This window comes from Pygoscelis adeliae, unplaced genomic scaffold, assembly GCF_000699105.1.
Source record: "Pygoscelis adeliae isolate BGI_AS28 unplaced genomic scaffold, ASM69910v1 Scaffold78, whole genome shotgun sequence".
NCBI lineage: Eukaryota > Metazoa > Chordata > Aves > Sphenisciformes > Spheniscidae > Pygoscelis > Pygoscelis adeliae.
Window position 1 is genome coordinate 1,370,626 of NW_008825409.1, and position 24,207 is coordinate 1,394,832.

Consider the following 24,207-nt stretch of genomic DNA (forward strand, 5'->3'; position numbering starts at 1 on the left):
TTCATGTCACTGACTGTGTCATTTTTAATGTATGAAATAGGAAATGTTCATGGGAAACTGCTTAAGAGTTCTGAGGAGGAAGAAGAGGATGGAATGACAAAGACAGGGGAGATGCAAGACAAATTGCACGGAATGGACTGTGATTAGCAAATAAACAAGGCAGGAAGTAAGGCAGAATGAGCGGACAATGTTGATGAGACTCCCGCAATGCTCAGAGATCCAACAGTGCTGATGCCAGGTTCCCGTGTTTCAGCAGGGGAGCCTCTGAGGCCAAAAAATGGAAATAGGAGCAAAACAGTGCTTTGCAGTAGGACAGGAGGTGATTTGTGGTCTGGGGTCTTTTCTGCAAAGTGTCTGAGGTGAGCAGTGAGACCAAAAGTCTTTGTTAAAAGGCTTTTATTCAGAAGAAACCCCTACTGAAGGCATTTTCCACTTATTAATTCTGCTCTCTGACTCTGATTTCATCCAGTTCTGTTGGCTTAGGTGGTTACTCTGAATTTACACTGAGATAGCTGAGAAAAGCACATGATGTAGAATCTGCAAGCAGTCACATGAGGAAGTTTAATTTCACAGCAGCCATGAAAGTTTAATGAGCCCAAGTTTTCCTTGTGAAGCAATTCATCAGTGTTAGCCTTCATCTCAGCAGGGGTTGTCCATCAGCATGTGCTGCTCACATCGGAGGGACATGGCTTTCTAGTATAATATCTAACGGTGGACAGATACAAGTAGAAGCTAGTGATGTTAAGGTTATTGATGTTGTAGAAGACCTTAAATGCTCAAGGTTAGTGCTCTACTGAAATAAGCAGGGACACAGCCTCCTCTTTGACAGGCCACAATATCAAAGAGATCAAAGGAAGAGTATCAGTGGTAGAAGAAGACAAAGGTGTAGTTAAAAACAAGGTGAACTGAGCCTGTTGTGCGTAAATGTACATATCATATCCCTTGGGATCAATATTCAGATTTCAGCTGTCCTTGTTTCTTGTTCTATAAATTACCTAGCTAGAGGGACCAGCTGTAATGCACTGAAGCTAAATGACATAATAAGAAGATGAGTGGGGAACTCAAGGCAAACAGCAAGTAAAATATGAGAGAACTAGACCCTCCTTTATAAATTGCCTGACATGTGCCAAATGAAATGTAATGCTGACAGATGTAAAGTAATACTCAACAAAAACAAACATAAGCAGAAAATGAGTAGAATTGAGCTACAACAGAAGGACTTTGAATAAGACCTTGAAGAGATGATGGTACTTGCTCAGAAAATGGTCTGATGGAAAGGGAAAGCAATTTAAAATATAGGAGTCTTAGAATACAAAAACTACACAGTGACATTTGATGAAATACTAAGAATGCTGTGTGTCTCTAACTCAGCCAATGTGAGTCAAAATGGTAAAAAAATAAAAAAGAGGGCAAAACTTTGATCCTGATTTATACAGTATTAAGCCCCAGCAGGCTGCTAGAGGTAATTGGCTCAGGAGGGAATTTAAATACCCCTAGCACCTCTGTTTCGGTGTGAAAAAATATTTGGGGAATTTGTCTCACCTGTACTGTTACCATGGAAGATTCATGCCTTCTCATTAGCAGCCTTCTCCCTAACACAGCGACCAGCAAGGACACAAGAACTGTTCAGCTCAGACTATAGAATCTCATGTGGAGTTTCACCTTTTGGCCCTTGTTTCTTGCCACAGTGCCTGCATCTCATAATACCAGAGTTTCATTTCAGCTATAGGACATTGCTGGCTGGATGCAGCTGTGGTTGACATCAGTCCAGTCTCAGAGTGAGGAGAGGGATGCAGAGCTGCACCACAATCAAAATTCAGAACAACCACTGAAGAGATACCTGATCCCTGCAGGATTATAAAATCTCTTTGATTTCACTTGTCCTGGCTTTCTACCTGTGTAACTCAGCTGAACCTACTGAGCATTTTGTAAAGCCAAACCACTTCTCTCAATCCTAGGACTTAGCATCTTTTGCTGTGAGGAGCTGTTTTCTTGTTTCACAGAGCCGATGGTCTCCATGCAGCTTCTTTGTCTGGTTAGGACAAAAAGGTGAGCATAGGACCACTGCTACCTCACTTTCCTTACTACAAGAATCCTGCCTAGATCAGCATGAGAATTTGCATTCCTCTTACCTGTTTATGCCATTTAAAAGTTAGATGTCAGTCAAATCTCCCTTTGTAGTCAATAGAGTTAAACACTCCCAGAGTGAGAGTCATCCCATCCTGAAATGTAATATAGATGGGAACTACTTACCTCTTTCCGTTATCTGTGAGGGAACCCAGATAACTAATTTAAGATTAAACTAGTTAAGATTACTCAGGGCTGAGGAATCTAATGGCCAATAGGATCACTTCCCAGTGGTCTGATCTGTGCCCTTCCTGAACGAGAGAGGTGATCTCAAAATCCTTCCAGGAGAGATTACATCCAGGTAAAGAAGGCAAATCTATTGCCAGCCTTGCATAACTCACTAGACAATTTACTAGTAATGGAAACCATCTTTAGATAGAGGCATTGTCGTGGTTTTCATTATTCTCATACTAAATCCAAAACACGGCACTATACCAGCTACTAGGAAGAAAATTAACTCTATCCCAGCCAAAACCAGGACAGATATACTTGGGGTCTGCTAGTGGAGCCATGTTTTAATGTGGAGTATCTGTAGTAACATGAATTAAATTAGGTAATTAACATCATTGTACCTGATGGGATCATTAAAAATGACATACAGTGTGGCACAGTGGGACAATCTTAAATTCAACTCTTTGTTTTAGTGAAAAGCACAGACCAGAGAATAACTTTTTCATAATACTGTATTGTAATATTGTAATATGGGCTACCAGTTACTGTACTTCAGAGTCAGTGTCTTGACCGTTATGATTATTTAATCCTTTATTCCACAGGAATTTTCTGTATAAAACTAAATTAGATCTTGTGAATATTAACTTCAACACTAACAGAGTAAATTTGAGGAAACTGAGAGATAAAAGTATGCAGAACTTCACACCTCTGTTTTATCACTCGTCAGAGAATACAGATTCTGTATTTTGTATTGGAAGAAGCAGAATAAACATCTTCATAATTCGTCTTCAGTTTTGCAAATTAATGTTTGGGCAATCAAATTTTGCTAAGTCCCTCTTTTCTCATAATAGGGTAAAAACATATGACTGTGGAGAAAGAATTGCTGACTGGTTTTCTTTGTTTCTTGGTCATCCATGTCGCTTGATAAGACAAAGTTCAGACATGAAAAACAGGTCAAATCAGAAAAATACAAAAGGTATGTTGTCATTCTTAAAAATATTTGTGATTCCTCACTTAGTAAACATCAGGCTCACAGACTTCATACTGACTGTATAATTACCCTGATAAAGGGTGAAAAAATCATTCGATATTGATCTAGCAGGTTTCAAAGGGTACATTTATACCCAAACTGTGTTTATGCTGCCCTTCTACTTGTTACATTTCGTGAAAATGTACAGATACACCAGTCTGGGGTTTTTTTGGTCATCATGACCATGATTTTGTCTGGAAACTCAGTGTTATCATTTCGAAAAATGATTATGAAAAATCTATAAACAAATAATTTATTCTTAGACTAAATTTCATTATAAAAAAGGATCAAATGGAAAGAGCATAAAAAATCCATAGATACTGCTCTTGCAAATTGTTTTACAAATTTGGTAAAATCTCAGCTCTATCTCAGTTTCTAAATGCATTGCATCATTATCATTTACAGGTTTGAGGGGATCTTTGGAATCTTCTTAGTGTCTGGAGCCGAATGAATAATTTTTTAATGAGAATGAATAAAAGGTCAAAGGAAAGATGAGGTGAAATTACTCGTATAATCTTCCTGATATTTAACGATCATTTTAGAATGTTGGATTCATTTTTTTAGGTCTGGCATCTGCTACAAACATCTCACTCTCTCTTGTGAATGAAGCACAATACCTCCTGATAAATGTAGCAAGCATTCTGCAGCTGAAAGAATATATTTCTGCAAGGTAAGATCCTTCTGTCTCCAAATGTCTCTCGGCGGTCTTGGGTTTCAGAATCTTGCCATAAGATGCCAATATAACTGTTTTATCTGGAAATTTAGAGATAGTTACTTTTCAATGTTCAACAAATATATAGGTACTAAACTGGTATAAGTACTCATTCCTGTATGATTTCTGAAAATTTGGATTAAATGCTTGGTCATAATTTTTCTGCCTTTAGAAAAACTTAAACAAAATTATTGTCAAATGATTTGGTGGCAGGAGACTATTGGGAACCAGCCAACCTCTATTTGTGGGAAGAACAAGGATAACTAGGTTTTCTCAACGTAAATAATCTGGCAGGTGAAAATACAAAATCTTGCTACTTGCTGAACTGTTTCTTTCCTACGGGAAGGATTAAGATTTATAGCAAACATTCACAACAGAAATATTTTAAAACTACCTGCAGGACTGGATTGATTTCATTTCTTAATTGAATTTGGCTTTACTTGTACAAAAGTGGGAGATACAAGCAGCAAATGAAACATTGAGCCAGCCCACAGTTCAAAGATAAGGAACCCATTACCAACTAAATTTTCATATGCTGACAACAGAAAGTTGCTGTTTCTTGAATATAAGTAGGACAGGCTCCGATTCCACAGAAAATCTGCCTTCAAGGCCTCCATCATAGCTGTGCATCCCACAGCCCCGGCATTTGTCTCTGAGACCCCTTCTCCTATCTCACCAAACTTCCCTGCCTCTGATTGGAGTCATATCCTCTCCTCTTAGTCACCCACCAAACATGCTCCCTGCATTGAAATTCCTGTTTTGAGTAGAGGAGGAAAAAATATATATATATCTGTAGAAGGATACATATATAGCTTCAGGATTTAAAACCAGTGACTGAATGAAGCATCACGACGGACCACTGGAGCTTGCATTGCCTGAGGGTTTTCTTTCTTTAGGAGAAGACAGTTGGGCAATTTTAGCATATCATGGCAGTGCTCCTCTGGGAAAAATGCCTGGAAAAGGTTTGAATCAGTCCATCTCTCAGCCGTTTTGACTACCCTTTCCCAGTGATAGTTAATGCCTTCTTTTGAGGCTTGACTGGCTTAGTTGCACCTCCTTGGGAGAATAATGCTTGCAGGCATACCTTACTCAGACTGGGCTTTTTCCATGGCGAGAACCAGTGAGGAACCTTCCAGACATGGGATCTGAGTGCAAAGAAGAGGAGTAAGGCACCAGAGGGAGCAGCAAGTGAGGATGAAGGAGGACAGGGAACTTTGGTAAAACATGCAATGTCAGATGATCCACTGATTTTACGCCTGGTTCTCCCAGTACAGCTAGGCTTGTAATCTCCTTTTCCTCCAAGGAAACTCCAGATGTGACTGGAGCTGCCTTGATGCCTGAGAAGCATCTTGCTTCCCACTCTGCAGCACAAGTTGGAAAACTCTTCCCTATTTTGCCATGCAGTGCTTTCTCAGGGTGCTGGGGTGTGGGGATAGGCAGCTCGATGACAACGACCGAGCCTTGTGCCCTTGAGGCATGAGAAGGCACGTGGGCAGAGGATAAAGGAGGAAGTAATGAGCTGCTGAAGAGGAGTAAACAAGATGAAGGCATGTCTCGTGATCAGGAAGCACCGGCCCATCCGCTAGAGCATAGACGAGGGTGAAGACGAGGATGTAACCAATCCGCAAGCTGCAGATGGCGCGTGAAACACTTCTGTTTGCTATAAAGAATGCCGATAAAGAGCAATAAAGGTCTTTGGTTGCTGCCTGCCAGAGTCCCTGCCGTTAATCCCCACACTGGGGGAATGAATTCAGCATAGGTATACAGCATCATCATTTTGCACTGTTACTAAATTGTGGTGTACGCACTTTCCAAATACTGAACCATGCAATGTACTTTCTAGAATATGCACATATGGGTCTTTATTACATGTTTTTCTTCTTTAGACAGTATTATTTAGCTTCTTGGCATGTGGGTTTGTTTTTGTTTAATGGAAGCCTGCTAAGATTTATAAAACAATTTTAATCTTCAATTGAGTTTTAATAATTTCTCTTTGTTTGTATCTTCTGTAAGTAAAAATTAATCTTCCAGTTTGCACTTGGCTCTTGAGAGGTGATCTAAAACAGCAACAGCAATTTAATTAAAAGTTAGAATGTAACATACTGTTGGAGAGCTACATGTATATGGAGACATCCGCCTCTCTGGTGTTGCCTTTACAGGTCACCTCCATGAAACTCCCCGTGGCCTGGCCTTATGTTCAAATGTTCTTGCTTGAAATACGCTTGAAAGTCATTTTCAAGTTTGCCTGTTAAATATATGTAGTGCGTTCTGGATTGGAGAGCCCACTACTGTGAAACATCCAAAGTACTCAGGCTGGCTTTGGCAAAATACATTGATTTTCACAACAGATCCTGGTTGAGATTTGCAGGATGAAGGTGCCTGTCACTCCATCCAGCCAATGCATGTTTTGACGAGGGGGGCAAATGGTTGGCATTCACTCAGATACATGCTGTCAAGTAATTAGAAGCAGTTCTGAGGGCTGGGGATAGGCGCAGGAGAAGTAAGGTATTTTGGAAGTGAGCCTGAGCAGGTTGAAGGCAGAGAGACTAGGAGTAGGGGCATTGCAGTCTTGGAGGATCAGCAGCAAGGGATAAAACAGCAGAAACTAGAAATAGTTTTCAGCAGCTGGCTCAGGACGCTGCAGGCCCAGCTCTGAGGTTACTGGGGCTTTTGACGCCCCCACTGGTACCGGCTGGGGTGGCAAGCACTGATATGTCACAAAATGCATTCAAAACTAGAGGCTACACAGCATCCAAGCTCCAAGAGCCCACAGCAAAGCTAGAAAGCCCAACAGCGTAACTGAACTTGTTCATGACTAACTGCTATTTTCCTCCCTGTCTGTCTGAGCGCTGGCATAGTTTACACTTTCTGTTGGCTCCTATCTCCTGCAATCATTATGAGTTGTGTCTCAGCCATGGGATTGCTTGTGGGATCTTGAGGGAAAACCTGTAGCCATTCAGCTTCCCATCCCACTTTCTACCCCCAGGCTGCTGGAGCCCTTGTGAACAGCGAAGGCTCAGTGGAGCGGGGCTTGTGTGGTTTGACTGAAAGTCTGCACAGGCAGTTTATCCTTATGCAGATTTGTCTGCTAAAGAAGATCATCCAGACTATTTTAAATAAAATCAAGCTCTTTTTTCACCTAACAGGCCTCTTCTGCCAAGACTGCTTGATGTGAACAGTTTTCCCTGTGCTTTGATTTTGCATGTTTTTCTTCATTTTAATTAAAACACATTTTAAACTGCATGTCCTTACTTTTTAAAATATTTTTTTCCAGGACAGAAACTTCTCTTTTCACTACTTACCCAGGTTTCTGCCTCTGGTGTCGGGTCTCATATCCCGAAGTTGTCAGACCACAGCTGATGGAGTGTCAAAAGTTGTTCATGTCCATAATAGCTAGTGCAAAAAGAAATGCTCTTCCCCACTAACAATGGCGCTGAGAGAACTCCCTTGCAAATTTTAGGGCTGTCTTTTTTTCTGATACTGGTTGGGTTCTCCTTTAGAAGGAGAGTGAAGAATGACAATTCAAAGGTACAGCTAGATTTCTGATATTTGTATGCAGTCTGCTACTCTGTCTGCCTCATATATGTTCTCCGCACTGACACAAATCTACACTCTGGCAGTTCAAATGCTTGTAAAAAGGTGGAGGTATCACCACACAGAGATTAATTCTTTTCAAAACACCTATCATTTGGTGCAATCTGCTGCATCCCAAAGGCAAATAAGAATAATATGAGGAATATGTTCTCTCATAAAATGCCTTTATTGGCCTTTTTCACCTTCAGTGTCTGCCGGTTTTGTCCCTTTTGCCACTGCAGCATGTGCAGAATAACTTTCTATTTGCCTTCTTTTTAGAAGCATTTAATGAGTCAAATGATTGCTAACTCAAAAACGAACTTTTCATTTGTTACCATTAGCCTTACATATGATAACTAATAAGGAATTTCCTCATATGCATTGTTCACAATCGCCTGTCTACATGCTTTCATACCTGCTTCACAGTTCCAGGTTACACCCCTGAAGAAGCCACCTAGAAGATTACAAATTATAGTCGAAGGATTACAAATTGTAGTTGAAGGCTTACAAATTATAGTTAAATACCTTGTGCCATTTTCATAGCCTTTGTAATAAAACTTGGTCTGGGTTATTCTGGAGACACATTTGCTGAATCATATCAGCCACTAGAGTCTTAAAGCACAAATATCTAGTGCATAACTAGTTAATAAACCTTGTTTTTTCTTTGTCAACTCTGTGAGACAGATTAGAAGAGCCATTGGAAATAGAGGAATTAATCCGACGTTTCCGTGCCAACATTGTCATCAGTGCACCAGAGTCCTTTGAAGAAGAAGAGTGGGCTGAGATTTCAATAGGTGCTCTGCAATTCCAGGTGCGAACTCATCTCCCTTGCCCTAGTCGCAGTCTATCACAAAGTATTTTGACCCCTGGAGACAGAGCAATTTTTGCAAGGCTTTGACTGGAACATGGGCGGCACAGTTTGTGCAGATGAAACTTATGAAGTGTGTAAAAAAAACAAACATGCTGTGACCTGTGGCAAACATGCTTCCATATAATTGAGAGGTTTTGACATATTTCTCCACGCTTTTTTTTTTTAATTTCATAATTCATAAAATTTCCCAACTCTATCCAACTGAGCGGAAAAATAATCACTGTTTTGAGGCAGTTTGCAGCAAATATTTAGCCAGCATGTCACAAGAGAATACTGGTTGCTGTTAAGCATAATAGTCCAAATATAACCTCGGATTGCTGCATATCAAGCAACTGACTGCCAAAAGACTGGACATGAATACAAATGAACAATCACTGTCTATTGCTCTCTGTTGTATACATTTTGTCTTAATCTCCATTCAAGACATGTTTCTAAGTCTAGCCTGGTAGGGTTTTTTTGTATGTTATGCTTCATATCATATGTAACAACATAATGTGCTTTGTACTGTAAGGAAAATGCTGAAGACTTAGACTCTGTTGGCAAATACATTCTTTTGAGAAAAACTTCAACAAAGGATCCATGAAGAAGCTAGACATGAAACCTAAGGGAATGATGCACACGTGTATTACACGTTCTATTGGATTTGTCTGGTCCTTAGATATGAAATATGTATTTGAAAATGCATTGCCTAGGATGTAAAAGTGGCTTATTTGTTGTGTCTTAGGGATGATAATGAAGGTGTGAATAACAGAAGTGCTAAGGTCAGACCTAGAAGCTGTGATAGACATCACTCCTATTTCTTTCTGGTCAGCATACTGTAAGAAATGGAGAGGCCATTTTTTCAGTAAGGGTGGAAATTATGACTTATCTGTTCTCTTCTTCGTGTACTTTGATCAGTAATCTGTAATATGAGTTACAGAAAGATGAGGAAAAATTTCTTTAGGTAGGAGATGAGTACAAAATCCTTGTTGTATAGCTTGTTGGAGGCTGGAGTTGCACTAGGGATCTCAGCTCAGGATCCTGTTGTGGAAGGTACTGTAAAACCACAGAATAAAAAGACATTCCTGTTTCTGGCATTGGAATACTTTAGGAATGCAAGCTGAAAATAGAAAGGTTTATGCAACTTGCCTTGTCTTTTCCAGTCTCTGCTGGGTCCTTATTCAGATACAGATGTAGTAACAGTAGAAATTATGTTAATGGTACTTGATGCCAGGAAAATGGTAGAAGAAGGTGTTGAGCGAAGGAAAGCAGGGAAAAATATTTCCTTCTCTGTCTTGTTTTCTTGTTCTTTTAATAAAATATTAAAGCTGTGGAAAATCATCTTCTGAAAAAGCTGAGCCAAGCTATGGTTTTGATGATTACACTGAAGAGTTGTACAAGCAGTTCTAGATGTACCTCAAAGAACTGAAATAGCACTTCAGATCAGCATATAAAAATGTTTGCAGTGTCAGGTTTAATTATTTGCCCTATTTGAAATTTATGACACATTTTACAAAAGTAGAACATGTAAATTGAGATACTGTTAAGACAGTTTCTATAATGTACAGTTTAGCTAAAGTTAGGGTTGCAATATTAAGGGAAACTGCAATATGTCTTCGTCCTTAATTTTAATGCTTTAAAAGGAAAGAAGAAATTCATTGCAGGTTTTTTTCCCTAAAAACACACTCTAGTTCAAACAAGATCAACTTTAAGAACCATGCTTTGTATGATGTTACAGTAGAGGTTCTCAGTATTCCTTCTGATTATATAAACTTGTGAAAATTCACATCTTGCATTCTGATTATCTACAAGTGCTATGCCTGTAAGAAAGAATGGGGGATATTGTGTATTTCAGCTGCACTGAAACAATGTAAACCAAAGCCTATTAGTTTAACTCCAAGAAAATCCTCCTTGGGTTAAATCCTGAGGCACTAGCTTAATTTTGTATTCAGTTCCCCTTTGGGCGAGTAGCCCTGCCAGCCTGTAGATGAAGTGAAGCCATCAGGAAATACAAATATGTAAATGTTTTTTATTTCTCAGATTCTGTCTCTGGGAAAGTTTTCCTGAAAAAAAGAGAAGAAAAAGTGAATTAAAAAATCAGTGAGACCTTCACAAGTAGACCTTTTGAAAATGTACCTACACTAGGTGAACAGGCCTGACCTCTTACACAATTAAAGCATAAAAGAACACAGGAGAAGTATGTGAAAGATATGTTTTTAAGATATTATGATGGTCAGAAGCTTGTACTGTTCTGTGTTGTACTGCTTTGATATACAGCTGTGAACCTTCTTTAACTGAAATTTCAGGTTGTGGGTCCGTGTAGCAGATGTCAAATAATCTGCATTGATCAGCAGTCTGGGGAACGAAACAAAGAATTTCTGCAGTCTCTGTCTGCTGCCAGAGGTAGAAAGGTCAGTACAGTACTCCAAAATAGCTGTATGTAAGATGTGAAAGAAGTGGTGAAACACTGGCACAGGTTGCCCAGGGAGGTGGTGGATGCCCCATCCCTGGAAACATTCAAGGTCAGGTTGGACGGGGCTCTGAGCAACCTGATCTAGGTGAAGATGTCCCTGCCCACGGCAGGGGGGTTGGACTAGATGACCTTTAGAGGTCCCTTCCAACCCAAACTATTCTATGATTCTATGATTCTGTGATTCCATGTAGTGATTTCATTGCATGCATAGTGAAGTGTCTGCTGAGAGAATATTCACGATTAAGTTGTTATGCTAATTGTTACCATTTTTTTTCAGTAAAAAGAGGATGCACTTACAACCCAGATATGACATGATTTATTTCCATAAAATGCTCAACAGGTTTTTTATTCAGAAATTGACTGTTAATATGCATTATTTTTTACTGTGCTGTATGTGCTGTACTGTGCTGTAAAGCAGTATGTACTGCTTTACAATGTGTTTATTTTGGTCTTGAAAAACATGAGCTGACGCGCTGATGTCATTCAAGAAGAGAAATCTGCAGAAAAATAAGTGTTTGAAACGGTACAGTTAGCTCGTAAGACTAAACTTTATTCTTACTGTGAGAAACTACTTAGCGGGAAAAACAGAGCAGATGTGAATACAGTCAAAGTGGAGAGTAATTGATTAAGAAAGTGGCTGGAGAATAAGAGTGAAATACCGGCGTTCGTTTGGAGTCCTTCTGGTTCCTAAGCTTGCATTGCTTCCTGGAATTGAGAGTGCTCAGATGATGGCTAGACAGTTTGGCATTCCAAAAGCTTCACAGATCTCCCCATGAGTATTTATTTAGCTGAAAATCCTTACTCTAAATTCATTGCTTCCTGTTCGTTAAATTTCTGTTGTAAAAGCTTGTTAGCCAGTCAGGGCTCAGAAGCCTTCACAATGCCAGCCAAACACCAGAGATTGGGCACAGCACAGAGGCAGAGCAATAACAAATAGGTTGAAAATTATTCACCCAAAGAATGCACAAACAAGTTACAAATAACGCATTCTTTGTTTGGAAAAAAAAAATCATAAATTGATTCATCTCAGTGACTCATTAAGCAAACAAAGGGCTACATTTTCAATGAATGTTATCCTTGGTGAATAGCTCCGCCGGCTCCGTCCTGGAGCCAGCCGCCTGGTGCAGAGTGAGACAGGGGAGAGGCAAGCAGGCAGGGGCCGGCTGTCTAGGCAGAGCTTCCTGCTATGAGATGACTTAGGGTTGCACAGCAGGCTCCGGCATCCAGATTGCCACAGCACATGTGCCTTTGTGAGATGAGCTCCTGGCCGTGATGGGTAGCCTGAGGACAAGAGCCCTCTCCAGGTAATGGTGAGCCACAGCTGGAACATCTGGGACACTTTAGAGCACATTCTTGCTCTCTGGGCAGGGAGGCTGCCCAGCTGCCACATGGGGCACAATATGCAGAGGACTTTCTCTACCCACGTGGGTTTTACTGGATTATGATTTGAATCTTCTGTAGAGGGAAAGCACTCTGTATTCAGGGACCTTCTCAAATGGCAACAAAACCTTACCCGGGACACAGATTCGCAGGAGAGGCAAAGCATCTTCTGCATGTTTCCCACAGCAAAGATGAGCTGCTCTTTCATTCTCATTAACTCAGCAATGCAAAGATTTTCTTGATACAAGCACTCCTGGCTAGAACCAAGTAACTCGTTCAAACAGAACTAAGGCAAAGAGAGCAATCCAGCCTCTTGAGAGCAACCTGGCACCAGATAAAAGACACATGGCAAGGCAAGGCACTGCAGAGCACAGTGCTGCTATTCACAGCGGGGGAGTGTTCTGCTTCCCTCAGCTGTGCAATGATATTCATGATGCAAAGAACCGGGCCTTCAGCTTTTTTTGTTTTTCCCAGCCTTCAGTGCTGCTGGCAGATGGGATCTTGTGAGCATGCCCTGCTCTGCATAAGGCCAAGTCCTCTGGGTTAGCTTGACAGCTGAGGTAGTTTGAACTGGTAATTTTGCCTGAAGTGGTCTGAGAAGACCTCAGAGCCCCTCCCTCCTGCAAGTCATCTGTGGGGTGATGATCACCAGCCGGCTATCAGTAAGTAGCACCCGAGGACTATAGCATCTTCAGTGTGCTAAGCAGACCTAGCAGAGGACATTGATCCAAACTTTTCACAGCGGGGAGAGAGGAAGAACATTGAGTCCATGTGACTGTGTTAAATTGCAGAGCTAATCCTTTGGTGACTCATGTCTCTAGCATGCGCTTTTCTGTTAAGGAGTCATCTAATAGACTTCATTTTCTTTTTTTATCAGATACAGATTCAGCGAAGGAATTTAGCAGTGTTTGTTCCCAGCTGTCAATAACGCGATTCGAACTACAAAAAACAAATGCAGCAAAATAAGATTTAAGCTAATTTCCCAGTAGAAGGGGAACCAATATTTTTGAAAGGCTGTTGTAGATTTCCAAAGCGTTAAAGATACTGCACATATGAATGGATAGCAAATCCTGAATGCTTAACAAGAGAGCCAGATGTCAATATTTACCATTTTGGTTTTTTTTTTCCAAGAACACCAACCTGGAAAAATATATCAAACTTTATCAAACTGGTAGCCCAAATGACAGCACTGCCAATGAACTTCAATAATGAGCTAAGTAAAGTAAGGTTTGTAAGAGGTGGTTCAATATTTATTGCTGAAATCATATTTTTCTCCATCCCTCTGAGACTCTGAGAACCTGGTACTCCAAGTTGAAAGATTGAGGCTTTGCATAGATGGATTGCAGCTGAAAGTCAGAACCAGCTACTGTAATTAGCCACACAAGCAATTTGCATGTTTCCTGATAAATGTAAAGCAGGGTGCTGAAGCCTAACCAGCTACTTTTTACGAAACCTTTTATCACATTGTTTGAAATAAAACACAAACACCTCTGCAAAGCAAACTTGAGCTCTGCTGCCATCGGTTCTGAAGAAACACTCATTAAGGATTCCTTCTGTAATTTTTGACTGAAAAGCAAAAATGAGCTCTCCTTCTGTGACAGAGCTCTCTCTCTTACTGCAGGAGACTACAAAAGACTGGATAACTACATTAAGCAAATAGCATAAAAATAGCCACACGCTGTTTCACATGCGTCACCACCTGATGCAAAACACACATAGACAGAAAGGACAGAACATTGAATTCTTGCCCGTCTTCTGTGTTTTGCAGATGCAGTTTAACGCTAACAATAGCGGAAGCCCTGTGGGTAGATTTGCAGCAGTGCAAGCTGGGACTTGCTGTCAAGGTAGCAAAGGGAATTGCATTAGCAGTCTGCCCCAGCATAAATGTATGGATAGCGGTACAGCAAGGGAAATCCATTATGTTTGCCCATGCCCTCATACACTAAAAGGCTTTTGTTTTTTCCTGCGGGCTGTTGATCCTCCTTTATGTATCTCATTGTCCCTTGGGAGAGCTTCTTTCCCTGCAGAATTAGACGCCGTGCCTCTGGATTGCTTACTGAAACGTTAGCGAGGATAGCAAATGACTTCTCTTATCTGATGCATCATTATCATCATTTTCATAGTAATGCAGGGCTTTACACTATGCAATGCTTTTCATCCAAAGATCTGGAAATTTGCAAACAGTGATTGATGTAATTAATAGACCTCTGAAATAATATGGTTCTCTTTTCTCATTGGTGGCTGAACTGGAAAATGCACTTATTTAAGGCAGAGCAAAGGAAAATCGGTTCTTATGAAAACATTCTGCTGTCCAGATATTTTCAACAGAACAAGATGGGGTTTTCTGACACCAAGTTAAAAGTTTCCCTTTTTTCCAATATGAAAAATCAGCATGTTGAAAGTGAGTACTTCCACTCTCCTATTTTGTAGGGCTTTACTAATAAGTTTTGGTGATCCAGAGCTACTAAAACAGCCTTACGTTAAGAAAAAAAATACTCGGCTTTAATAATTGCATCTCCCAAGCCTTTGCATGGGAGGGAGGTTATGTTGTTGTATGAATAAAATGAGCAGACGTGAACAGGTAAATTTATCTACTGGGACAAGGCAGCTGAGAGCTACATCCAGGGGCAAAATCCAGAACTCATCCATCCAAAGCTAAGTTCTAGCATGTAGTATCACTTACGTGCTTGTTACACATTCTAGCAGGGCATTTTCCCTACCAAGTGCTAGTCTGAATTAACCGAATGTTTACAAGCTGTGGCTTGAAGGCATCTCACCTCAGCCTTTGTCAGGTGTAGCACCTCAGGTTTCTGTCTTACAAGAGGAGATGCTGCACCCTGGATATTTCTCTGTCAGTGAATATCTAAGCAGTGCATATTACTGTTGATCCAGTAAATGTACTTGAAACAACATGCAAGAATGACAGCATTTATAGCTCCTCCTTTAAGTGAGTGTGATGACTATCATATGACTCACTGTTGGCAAGAATAAGTACATTTTTATCTCTTTCTCCCAGCGTGAAGCGTTGTGCTTTTTACTAATCAAGAAGCTTTACATTTTTTGTCCCTGTGAAGTTTAAGAGTGATGGGAAGAGCCCCTACTGCCTTCCGAAGACCAAGCAGACAAAACCACGGAACTCACAGTCCAGCACTCCCTGCCCAGTTCTTGGTGTGTTCTAGGGAGGTTATATGCAGTATAAAATGCCCTTGAAGTCAGGCAAAGGTAGCAACGGCAGAGAGAGATTATGCGGTTCATTGTAATAACTCTGCAGGCTGTAATCTCTGTGTCTGAAAGCCTCATTTTTCAACAGTGAAATGTGAGAAGGGCCAATTTCTACATTCTGTCTTTCTCCTGAAACAGAGCTGAAATGGCAGGATGCACAGCTTTTGTGGTTGCTTGCGGGAGGGGGGGTGTGCTATTATCAGTATTTGCTGAGTCAATATTTGTAATTATTGAAAAAACAAGGAAATTTACTTAAAAGATAATTAAATCCACTTCTGGTAATCACAAGCTAAATTTTGGTCTTAAGAACATTCACAAAGGAAAGAGGTCAGCAATTCCAAGCAGGTATTAGTACTAAAATATGTATACCATCAGTATACCATCACCTTGAAAATTCCTTAGGCGTCACCCGGGCTCAGCACTGAAAAAAAATACTATGAGACTTTAGATGCCCAATCGGAGTAGGGAAATACTAAGGACCAGTATTAAAATAGTATTTGAGAACTCCTGAAGATAAGATGTATTCACACATACCTTTTCTTAAATAATTCTGAATGATTTAAAGTGCTTTAACAAAAAAAACTTGCTAAATGATTCACAACAATAGAAAACTTGGTAAATTAAATTCTTCACAGTGAACAATCTGCCCAGGTTTATTTTAGTCTCATTTTAAGATAAATCAAGATGTCAATACAGTAAATATAAATAAAAACTTCTCATGTATCAAATAAGTTCATTTACACGGATGAGCTACAAAATTCCTTCCTGTGTGAAATGTGGCGTGGACTAATATTCATTTTACAATATTTGTTTTATGATTGCCTGATTTTTTAAAACAACAAAATTATGGCAACAGTCATTTTTGCACTAGGGTAGAGGAAGTAAATCCAGGTTATTAACCACAAGGCTGAAAAACACATCATTTATGCCAATAGAGAAACCACAGCTTGTCAACAAAGAAGAGAAAAGCAAGAACGGAAAAATAATACTATGCACTTTAATATTTTAAATGAAACAGTTACTAACTTACCATTTTAGCATCACGGTTGATCCAACACAGTCACTGTGCTAGAGGATTGGGATCCTGCTGTGCTGCAGTCGTTCCTCAGCATTAAATACTGGAACACTGGCCACAAGGATCTACCCTGTGTCCACCAGTGTTGACACCATTATGGTCACGGGTATCCAAAAAGTGTCATTAACAGGATAGGCCTGATCAGGTCCAACTCATACCCCATATATGTGAAATGCCAGTGAGATGAAGGAATAGCAGAAGTAGCCAAAAAACTCTGCTTGGGAGCTGTTTTTCTTTTTAATGTTTAGGATTGCACATGAAACAGAAAGGCCCAGATTCAGAGTCTGAGGCCACGTTTGGGTAGATCTCTGCTTTACAGCATCTCTCTTGCTTGGGAGTCGGTCTCAGCCTTACCTCTCGCTAATTCTTCAAAGACTGAAAGCTGTTTCGTGTTACCTCATTACTGTATCTTTATTTAATTATACGGTGCAAGAACAGGAGAAAACACACTGCCTTCATATTTAGTCTGTCAAATATGCTCCCTTAAATTCAGCTAACACTTTTTAAAATTTATTGCAGTTCCTTTTACCTAGTATATTTTTCTAAATCTGCTGTAGATGTAATTGCCGCAATTTCAGGATCATCGATCTGAACAATGGCAGTAAACGTAATCAGGAAACGGAGGAGGAGAATAGAGTTTTGGTTTTAAAATTTATTTTTTCAGAAATACCAAATGAATTTCATTTGCTTACTTATTTACTTTACACTTTAGAGTGACTGGTACATTTTGGCTGTAGCCTACCAAAACAAAATACTTTTTATTGAAACCTGTAAAAAAAGACAAGAAAATTAGCATTGGGTTTCCAAGGTCCTCACTTTGAAGAGCAAAGACATTCTGAAGTCTACAAATCAATTATCAATTTAACGTGGTCTTCAGCATTCCTTTATTTCTTACTTTACATATTTCTTTAATTAACTGTTATCTAATCGTTTGGAAAATATTATCATGAGATTGCAAGTCTGTTTCTTGGGCACTTCTAAATTCTCCACTGTTGGAAAACAAAACCGCAAAAACACACCAGTCTCTTGCTGTGACATTTCCAGATCACACCCGGCTGTTCACAGCTACGACTGTAACGTTCAACGTGCCGAAGATTAAGACCACACAGAAGAGTGCAGACCCTCAGAGCAGGTTTTCAGTGCCTGCGAGGGCTGTATGGTCAGTGGGTGAAGTGGTTATTCTGTTCCTCTGTTCTGTATTATTCAGTATCACAAGGACACATATCTAAGTATTTCTAATATTTACATGGGATGACTTCACAGGTAATGACAGATAACAAGTGGTAGTCCTAATAAAACAAATTTTCTGAATATTTTCTGTAAAATATACTAAAATATTCATTTAAAAAATGATGGGAAATTCACAAAGGCTAGACAGAACAAAGTTCTGTTAGCAAAGCGAATAATTCATGGTAGAAGATGCAAGACTTTTCCTCACTGTTTGAACATACATGCATTCTCGTGCTGCCTAGCCTTTATTTGTGATAATGCATTAACTGTATTTGTCAAGAAGCCAGAACAGTCATTAAATGACAAGACTGTGAGGGAGTGTGAATTACATATATGATACTATGGAACTCATGATGAAATACTACATTATTTATCCACTTACTTAAGATATTCTTCTTGAATAGCACGGGGTTAGCTTTTGTTTACCAGTCTATTATAGTTAATTAGTTTAAAATGTTCTTAATTACATGGAGATAGTACATACCTCCTTATTCTTAAAGCAATATTGTTTTTCTAAACATACCTGGGTTGTGAGATGCTCTATAGATCTGATTACTTTAGCATGAGTTGCGTCTCTATGAATATTTTGCTTTTTTCAGACAAACTTTGGCATATACCTGATGAACCAGACCTCGCGCTCATCCTTTCCAGATATTTTATCGGTTGGGTCTCAAGTACTTCCAGTGCTGAAGGAGAATACAGAAATTCAGCCCCCGACATCCAGTGAAGAAAAATACTCAGGATAGATTCTCTGGTGGAGATGAGATTTATATGCAACTCCAGGGAAAAGTCAGTAGTCAGTTATTCAAAAAAAAGAAAAAGCTTCCACTCATTTGCTTCTGATTTAAGTCTTTTAATTTTCTGTTTGCTGTAAATGTTATCAGATGGCAGAACCCTTGATAATTACAGCTCACCTACATGTTTTTGCTTGTGATTAGGTTACAGCAGCCATAACTCTATTTTGCTCAATTGCTTCAGGATGCAACAGGTTTGATCAAGTTTTACTGGTGGACGACTCCCAAAACAAGCCCAGCATCGTTGTCAGAAACCCACAGCTCAGTGAAGGAAAGTAAACACAACAATACACTACTTCCTTATGTTGCTTTGTTAAAACCACAATTGGGAGAGAGGATGCAGGACATATTTTAGAAACGACGTGGGTGGGAAGGGAACAGTGGGAGAGTGGCACGAGAGGAGCAGTCCATTCAACTTTTCAAAAACGAAACTGAAGGTGATGTGTAGACAGTCTGAAAGCACCGGAGAAGAGGGAGCTGTTACTGGGAAATCTGTCTCCCCCTCTTCGGAAGTGGTGTGTGAGGATGCCAAAAAGGCACAAAGCTCGGTGAAGATTCAGTATGCCGTTTGCAGAACACGTTCCCTGTGAAGCAATTTCATCCATTTGTTCTCGACCTCTTTCTCTCATTCCCATTTGCTACATTTCCATCTGATTTATTTTATGTGATGACTTCCTACACACTTATTTCCTTACATATTTGTGGATGTTGACACATTTTTTCTAATTAGAGATTTTTCAACTAATACAGTCACGTTTTCTATACAAAATTTGTTTATCCTCAGTGGTCTCTAATGGCCACTTAAGGGAACTCTTGAAAGTTTAGATGCTTCTCCATCCCAAACAGGTCAAAGTATTCTTTTTTCTTACTCTTTGTGCATTTGATAATGTCCTTCTTAGAAGGCTTTTTAGTTCTTTACTCTCCTAAATATGACTCATGCTTTCTGATTTCTGAGAGCAAATGTCTGAAACCTAGGACTTAGTCTGAAATATCAATTATTGTGAAAATTTAAAAAATAAATAAAGCAAGCCACACAGCAAAAAAGCCACATGGAAAGTCAATGTAATGCAAGACTGAACACATCAAGGCCAGGTGTTTTATGACCCCCAACATGTTTCCAGCCAGCCACAGGACGATTTCATGCTTCCAGGAAGTCCTTCTGGAAGGGGAAATTCTCGTAGATTGGCTGCTCTGTTGCCATTTGGGCAATTTTGACCCTGCTAAAAGCACCATCAGAACTCTCATCCAGCATGATTTAGGTCTTCCTTGATGCAATTTTGGCTCAAACTGTGCGAAAGTGCTTCTGGCTGAAGCAATCCTTGAGTTGTTTGAGTATATCCCTGGAGGGGAGCAGGTGGCTTTGTGAAAGAATTGGTCAAACAGTCATTCTGAAAGGGGAGCGACTACTGCAGAGCAGCGTACAATGGGAAAAGGGAAGCGCATCGCACAGTGTGTGAATCAGAATTCAAAGATGGTCTTTTTTCTTTCTCTTCTTTCTCTTTTTTTTTAAAATTGGTTTCTTCTTTCTTTTTTTTTTTTTTTGTTCTTTTGAAGAACTGGTTTTACTCACTTCAGCTGGAACAGACTCTTAGTAGTCTCTCAGCAGAGCTTTGTAATGGAAATGAGAAGAGACATTATCTGTTTCTTACAACCTGCCATAAAATACGTGGAAAGGGAGAGGTGTTTCATATGTATGTAAACCGAGGATCAGTTTTGAGAGTTGTACCTTCCACTTCAGAGCCCAAACGCTGCTCCTTGATGTCTGCTTTGAAAAGCAGGGGTTTTATCTGTCTAATAGTCAATTATGTGATGTTGTAATGAGCAGGATTTTTGGAACCTTGAAAAGCAGTTTCCTGGTATCTAAATCTCTTAACTGTTTCACTCTTTGCCTTTCTGTTACGCGGAACATTGTTTTGTTGGATAGAAAGCCAGCGCAGCTCTGGCAAATTTAATATGAAGAGACCCGCTGTATACTGACCTTCAGGTGATCTCTGGCACTTTGCTCTGTCCTCTCCACCTCACCAGTATGTCATTTGTTTAAAATGGCACAGAAGTTAGAAAAGGAAATTGAAAGCAAACCTCAGCAAGCTCTGTTTCACTTGTTATTGGGATTACTACAAAATAAGTCACTTTTGTACGCAGTGGCTTGACAAATACTGTTTGTGAATAGCCTTAATGCAATGTTTGATAACTAAGGATGAGAGGATTTGAACTTTAAAGATCTCATGCTTGGTCATTTTGACCTATTATTTACAGGCAATTACACTTTCTCTCTGCTGCAGCTTAGTAATATTAGATCAAGAATAATTTTGTCATTTTACAGGGGGAAAAAAAGATCTTCTCTGATGTATGAACATACTCATTAGTATATTCTGTGCATTTCCCAAAAGGAACATCCTCGTGCTACGGTGATAGGAAATGTCACAACGTTTCAGATTGATGGAAGAGACATAAGGAATATTTCATCTCAACCAAGGATAGTATTTCCCTTCTAGTAAGTGGAGTGTTCCTGCCAGTATTGATATGTCTTCACATCAATGAAGACAAATTCTCAGTGCCAATACTCTGTGGAAAATCTTGAAGTAGGAAGAATCACTTTTAAATGACATGTGCTGTGAGTTTGTAGAAAGAACATCCCTTCCATAATGTGAAAAAAAATCCAAGAAAGAAGAAACTTAGCATAATGCAAACCCAGGTACTGCAGGAACGAAAAGGGCATAAACACTTTGAAACACTGTACATATGACATAGAAAGATCATATGTTCTATAAGGGGTGACTTCTCAATCTTCAGAGAATACAGAAAAAAGACCATTTCATATGAATGCAGGCTCTTTCATCTAAGTACTCTCATTGCTGCAAAATTAAATCTTTGGACTAATTGCAGATATATGTTTACCTTATATGGATAAGAAATGTACTTAATGCAGTATTTCCAGAGTGCTGTATGTAGAAAGTCCTCTATATATTTGAAAACTAAGTCTGTATTTCCTTACAATGAATTTTCCAGACACATTCCATTTTCTGTAGGACTTACTCCTTCTCAAATCTCAAGGCAAAAATGGTGATTATTACAAGCTCTAATAATAGCCAGGAGGCTGAAATCGCACAACAGGAGTCAGAATTTTTAGGAGAAGCCTCTGAACTCTCTGTTCTCTGATATGACTAGGCTATTTCAGATACAGTTTATGATTTATATACTTTCAATGTCATCCTTCAAAATATGGTCAAAATTTTAGGTCAGCCTTCTGTCAACATTATACACAAATCAAAAGGAAGGACTGCATAAAAAACGTGATTGTTCATAAATTGTAGAGATTATGCTACGCATTTCTTCTTCAGTCTAGTTTTTAACTTTCTTGGAAATGAAACCAATAAAATACATATTGCGCTTGACGTGTCTACTGGTGGTGGTTGCATTCTTGACCTTTGAGCTCATGAGATGCTAAATTCTGCTTGGAGGCATTGCTGGGCTCAGGACTGAAGGGATGTCTCATCGCTGCTGGGATTCGCAGGTGAGGTGTTCCTCCAGCTATTGCGCTGACGGCCTCCGTCTGCCTAGTCAGCATGCCGATCAGTTGCACACTCAGCTCAGGCCCTGCACAAAATGCACTAATAATCACCGGTTTCTTTTCAAATATGTCCAGAGGCAGTCCTGTTGGAGCCATCTCTGTTATCCAGAGGTTGGAGCTCTCACCAAGGGTGTTGGAGGAGAGAAGGTTCATTTCCCTCCTTTGCCTGGAGGGATCCAACACTGTCTTTCTCCGCTGCCTAACCCATCAGTCGGTAGGCGAGACTGGGGACTTTACAGGACTGGGTGTGTGTGGGAATCGCAGGGAAGGCTTGTCCCTCCCTTCTCATGAGGTTTACATGGAAATGATCTGTGATTCACTGGGCCAGAGAGAGAAGAACATGGGCACAGTGAGGCAAGATCCACAGGTGACTCCGAGCTACTCGTTCATGCTCTGTTGGATTCACTGAGGGTGGGAGGGGAAGAAGAGCATGACTCTCTAACCCAACAGGTAAGTCACTCCTATGGAGGTGAAAGATGTGGGTACGTCCCTGACCTCTGATTATACAGCTGTCATGAGGCAGCTACTTGGACAAAACGTAGACGCAGCCCCCGGAGAAGGGAGGAGAAGGCAGAGCGCTGCTCCTCTCTGGGCATGTGAGACAGTGGGTTACAGAGGCCTGTCTCCTTCCTCCGGCCACCAGCATTTAAGTACAAGGTGGAACTTCGGCAAGAACAGAGGAGAACACCCCAAGCATATTTTGGAATAGGCCATTAGGGGAAAAATGAGTTTGAGTCCTCAAAAGCAGAAATGGAAATGAACCCATATTTCTGACTTCTTGCTAGGTGCACCAGCCGCAAGGCCAGAGTGAAAAGGAAAAAAAGTGGGAGGGAAAGAAAAGTGGCATCTCCTACAGTCAAAGTTTAAAAGGAGGTAGTGATACACACGCCTTCACCACCCAGTTTGTAATTTTTTTAGGAATGAAAGGACATAGGTATCCTCAGGCCCATAAATAGGATTCAGAGAACTCAGAGTAAGTCATCGACAGAGAGGTGCCTCTTAAGCAAGGTGCCATTTAAGAGGCCTCTTCCTCCCTTTCGTGTCAACTAGCTTACTTTGCTGCTCACTCAGTGTGATGGCAGTTGTGGGTCCCTTCCAGCAGAAAAGAAAATAGGCAGGTGCCCTGCATAAGGAGCGAAGTGACTCACTTGGGACTGCGGACAGGGAGAGATGTTAGGGAGGTCTGACATGGGGCATCCTTGAGCATCACTGCCGTGTGCAGAAGTACATCAGAAACCTCTGTGTAATAATCCCAGAACTATGTGTCACAGAGCAAGTTAGTTATCTTTCTGCTGGTGCCGTGAAGTCGTCCCGGAGGGGTGATACTCAAGAACTGAGCTGCTGGGGAACAGACCATGGCAAAGGCAGGATGGGGAAAGGGGACAAATAAAACAATGCATGTTGTAGCATCTGCCACAGAAAATTGCCGAGGGGGTTCTCAAATACCCGCCAAGTAAGACGAAATGTGAGAAATCAGGGAATTTGATTTAGTACAGCAGTTTCATGGCAAATTTGAAAGGACATTGATCTCAAATGAAGAGCCTCTTGCCTTGCATGGCTCATGCGTAGCCTATAATTAGGTGCATTTCTATGTTAAACCCAGTTTCTTCTGAGAGCCGATCTATTCCAGACTTGCAACCAGAACTTGTCAACACACTGCAAATATGGACATCAACATCACCTTCTCCTAGATAACCAGTATATTCCACTTTTGAGCCCGTCTCATGCTTCTTGCTGTTTTTCAGAGGTAAGTGTCCCATCTGGATTAAAGTACTCTGGCCAGGATTGTTAATGCAGAGATGGTTCCTCAGTCCAGAAATGAAATCAGCTTTTGGGTTCTGAAAGGGCTGTGTTTTCCATGAGGCTGTGTTCGAAAAGCCAGCCATGATCTAATGTCAAGTCTGTTGTTTTCTGGTACTTATAATAGATGAATCAGATAAAGCTGTTGAAAAGTTTGTGAGTTAGTATTTCCCAAAGCAAAACAAAACTAGAAGACTAC

At 40.3% G+C, this 24,207-nt stretch overlaps 1 protein-coding gene across 1 annotated transcript in view; it reads left to right on the plus strand.

The window, feature by feature from the left end:
• The window catches only part of MOCOS (molybdenum cofactor sulfurase), a 206,858-nt gene extending 184,830 nt beyond the window's left edge, over positions 1-22,028 (plus strand). The window contains exons 11-15 of the mRNA XM_009330479.1: positions 3,150-3,274; positions 3,893-3,998; positions 8,298-8,424; positions 10,770-10,874; positions 18,443-22,028. Coding sequence (XP_009328754.1) covers positions 3,150-3,274; positions 3,893-3,998; positions 8,298-8,424; positions 10,770-10,874; positions 18,443-18,589 — 610 coding nt within the window. The 3' untranslated portion in view covers positions 18,590-22,028. The remainder of the gene's footprint in view (positions 1-3,149; positions 3,275-3,892; positions 3,999-8,297; positions 8,425-10,769; positions 10,875-18,442) is intronic.
• Positions 22,029-24,207: the final 2,179 nt, after the last annotated feature.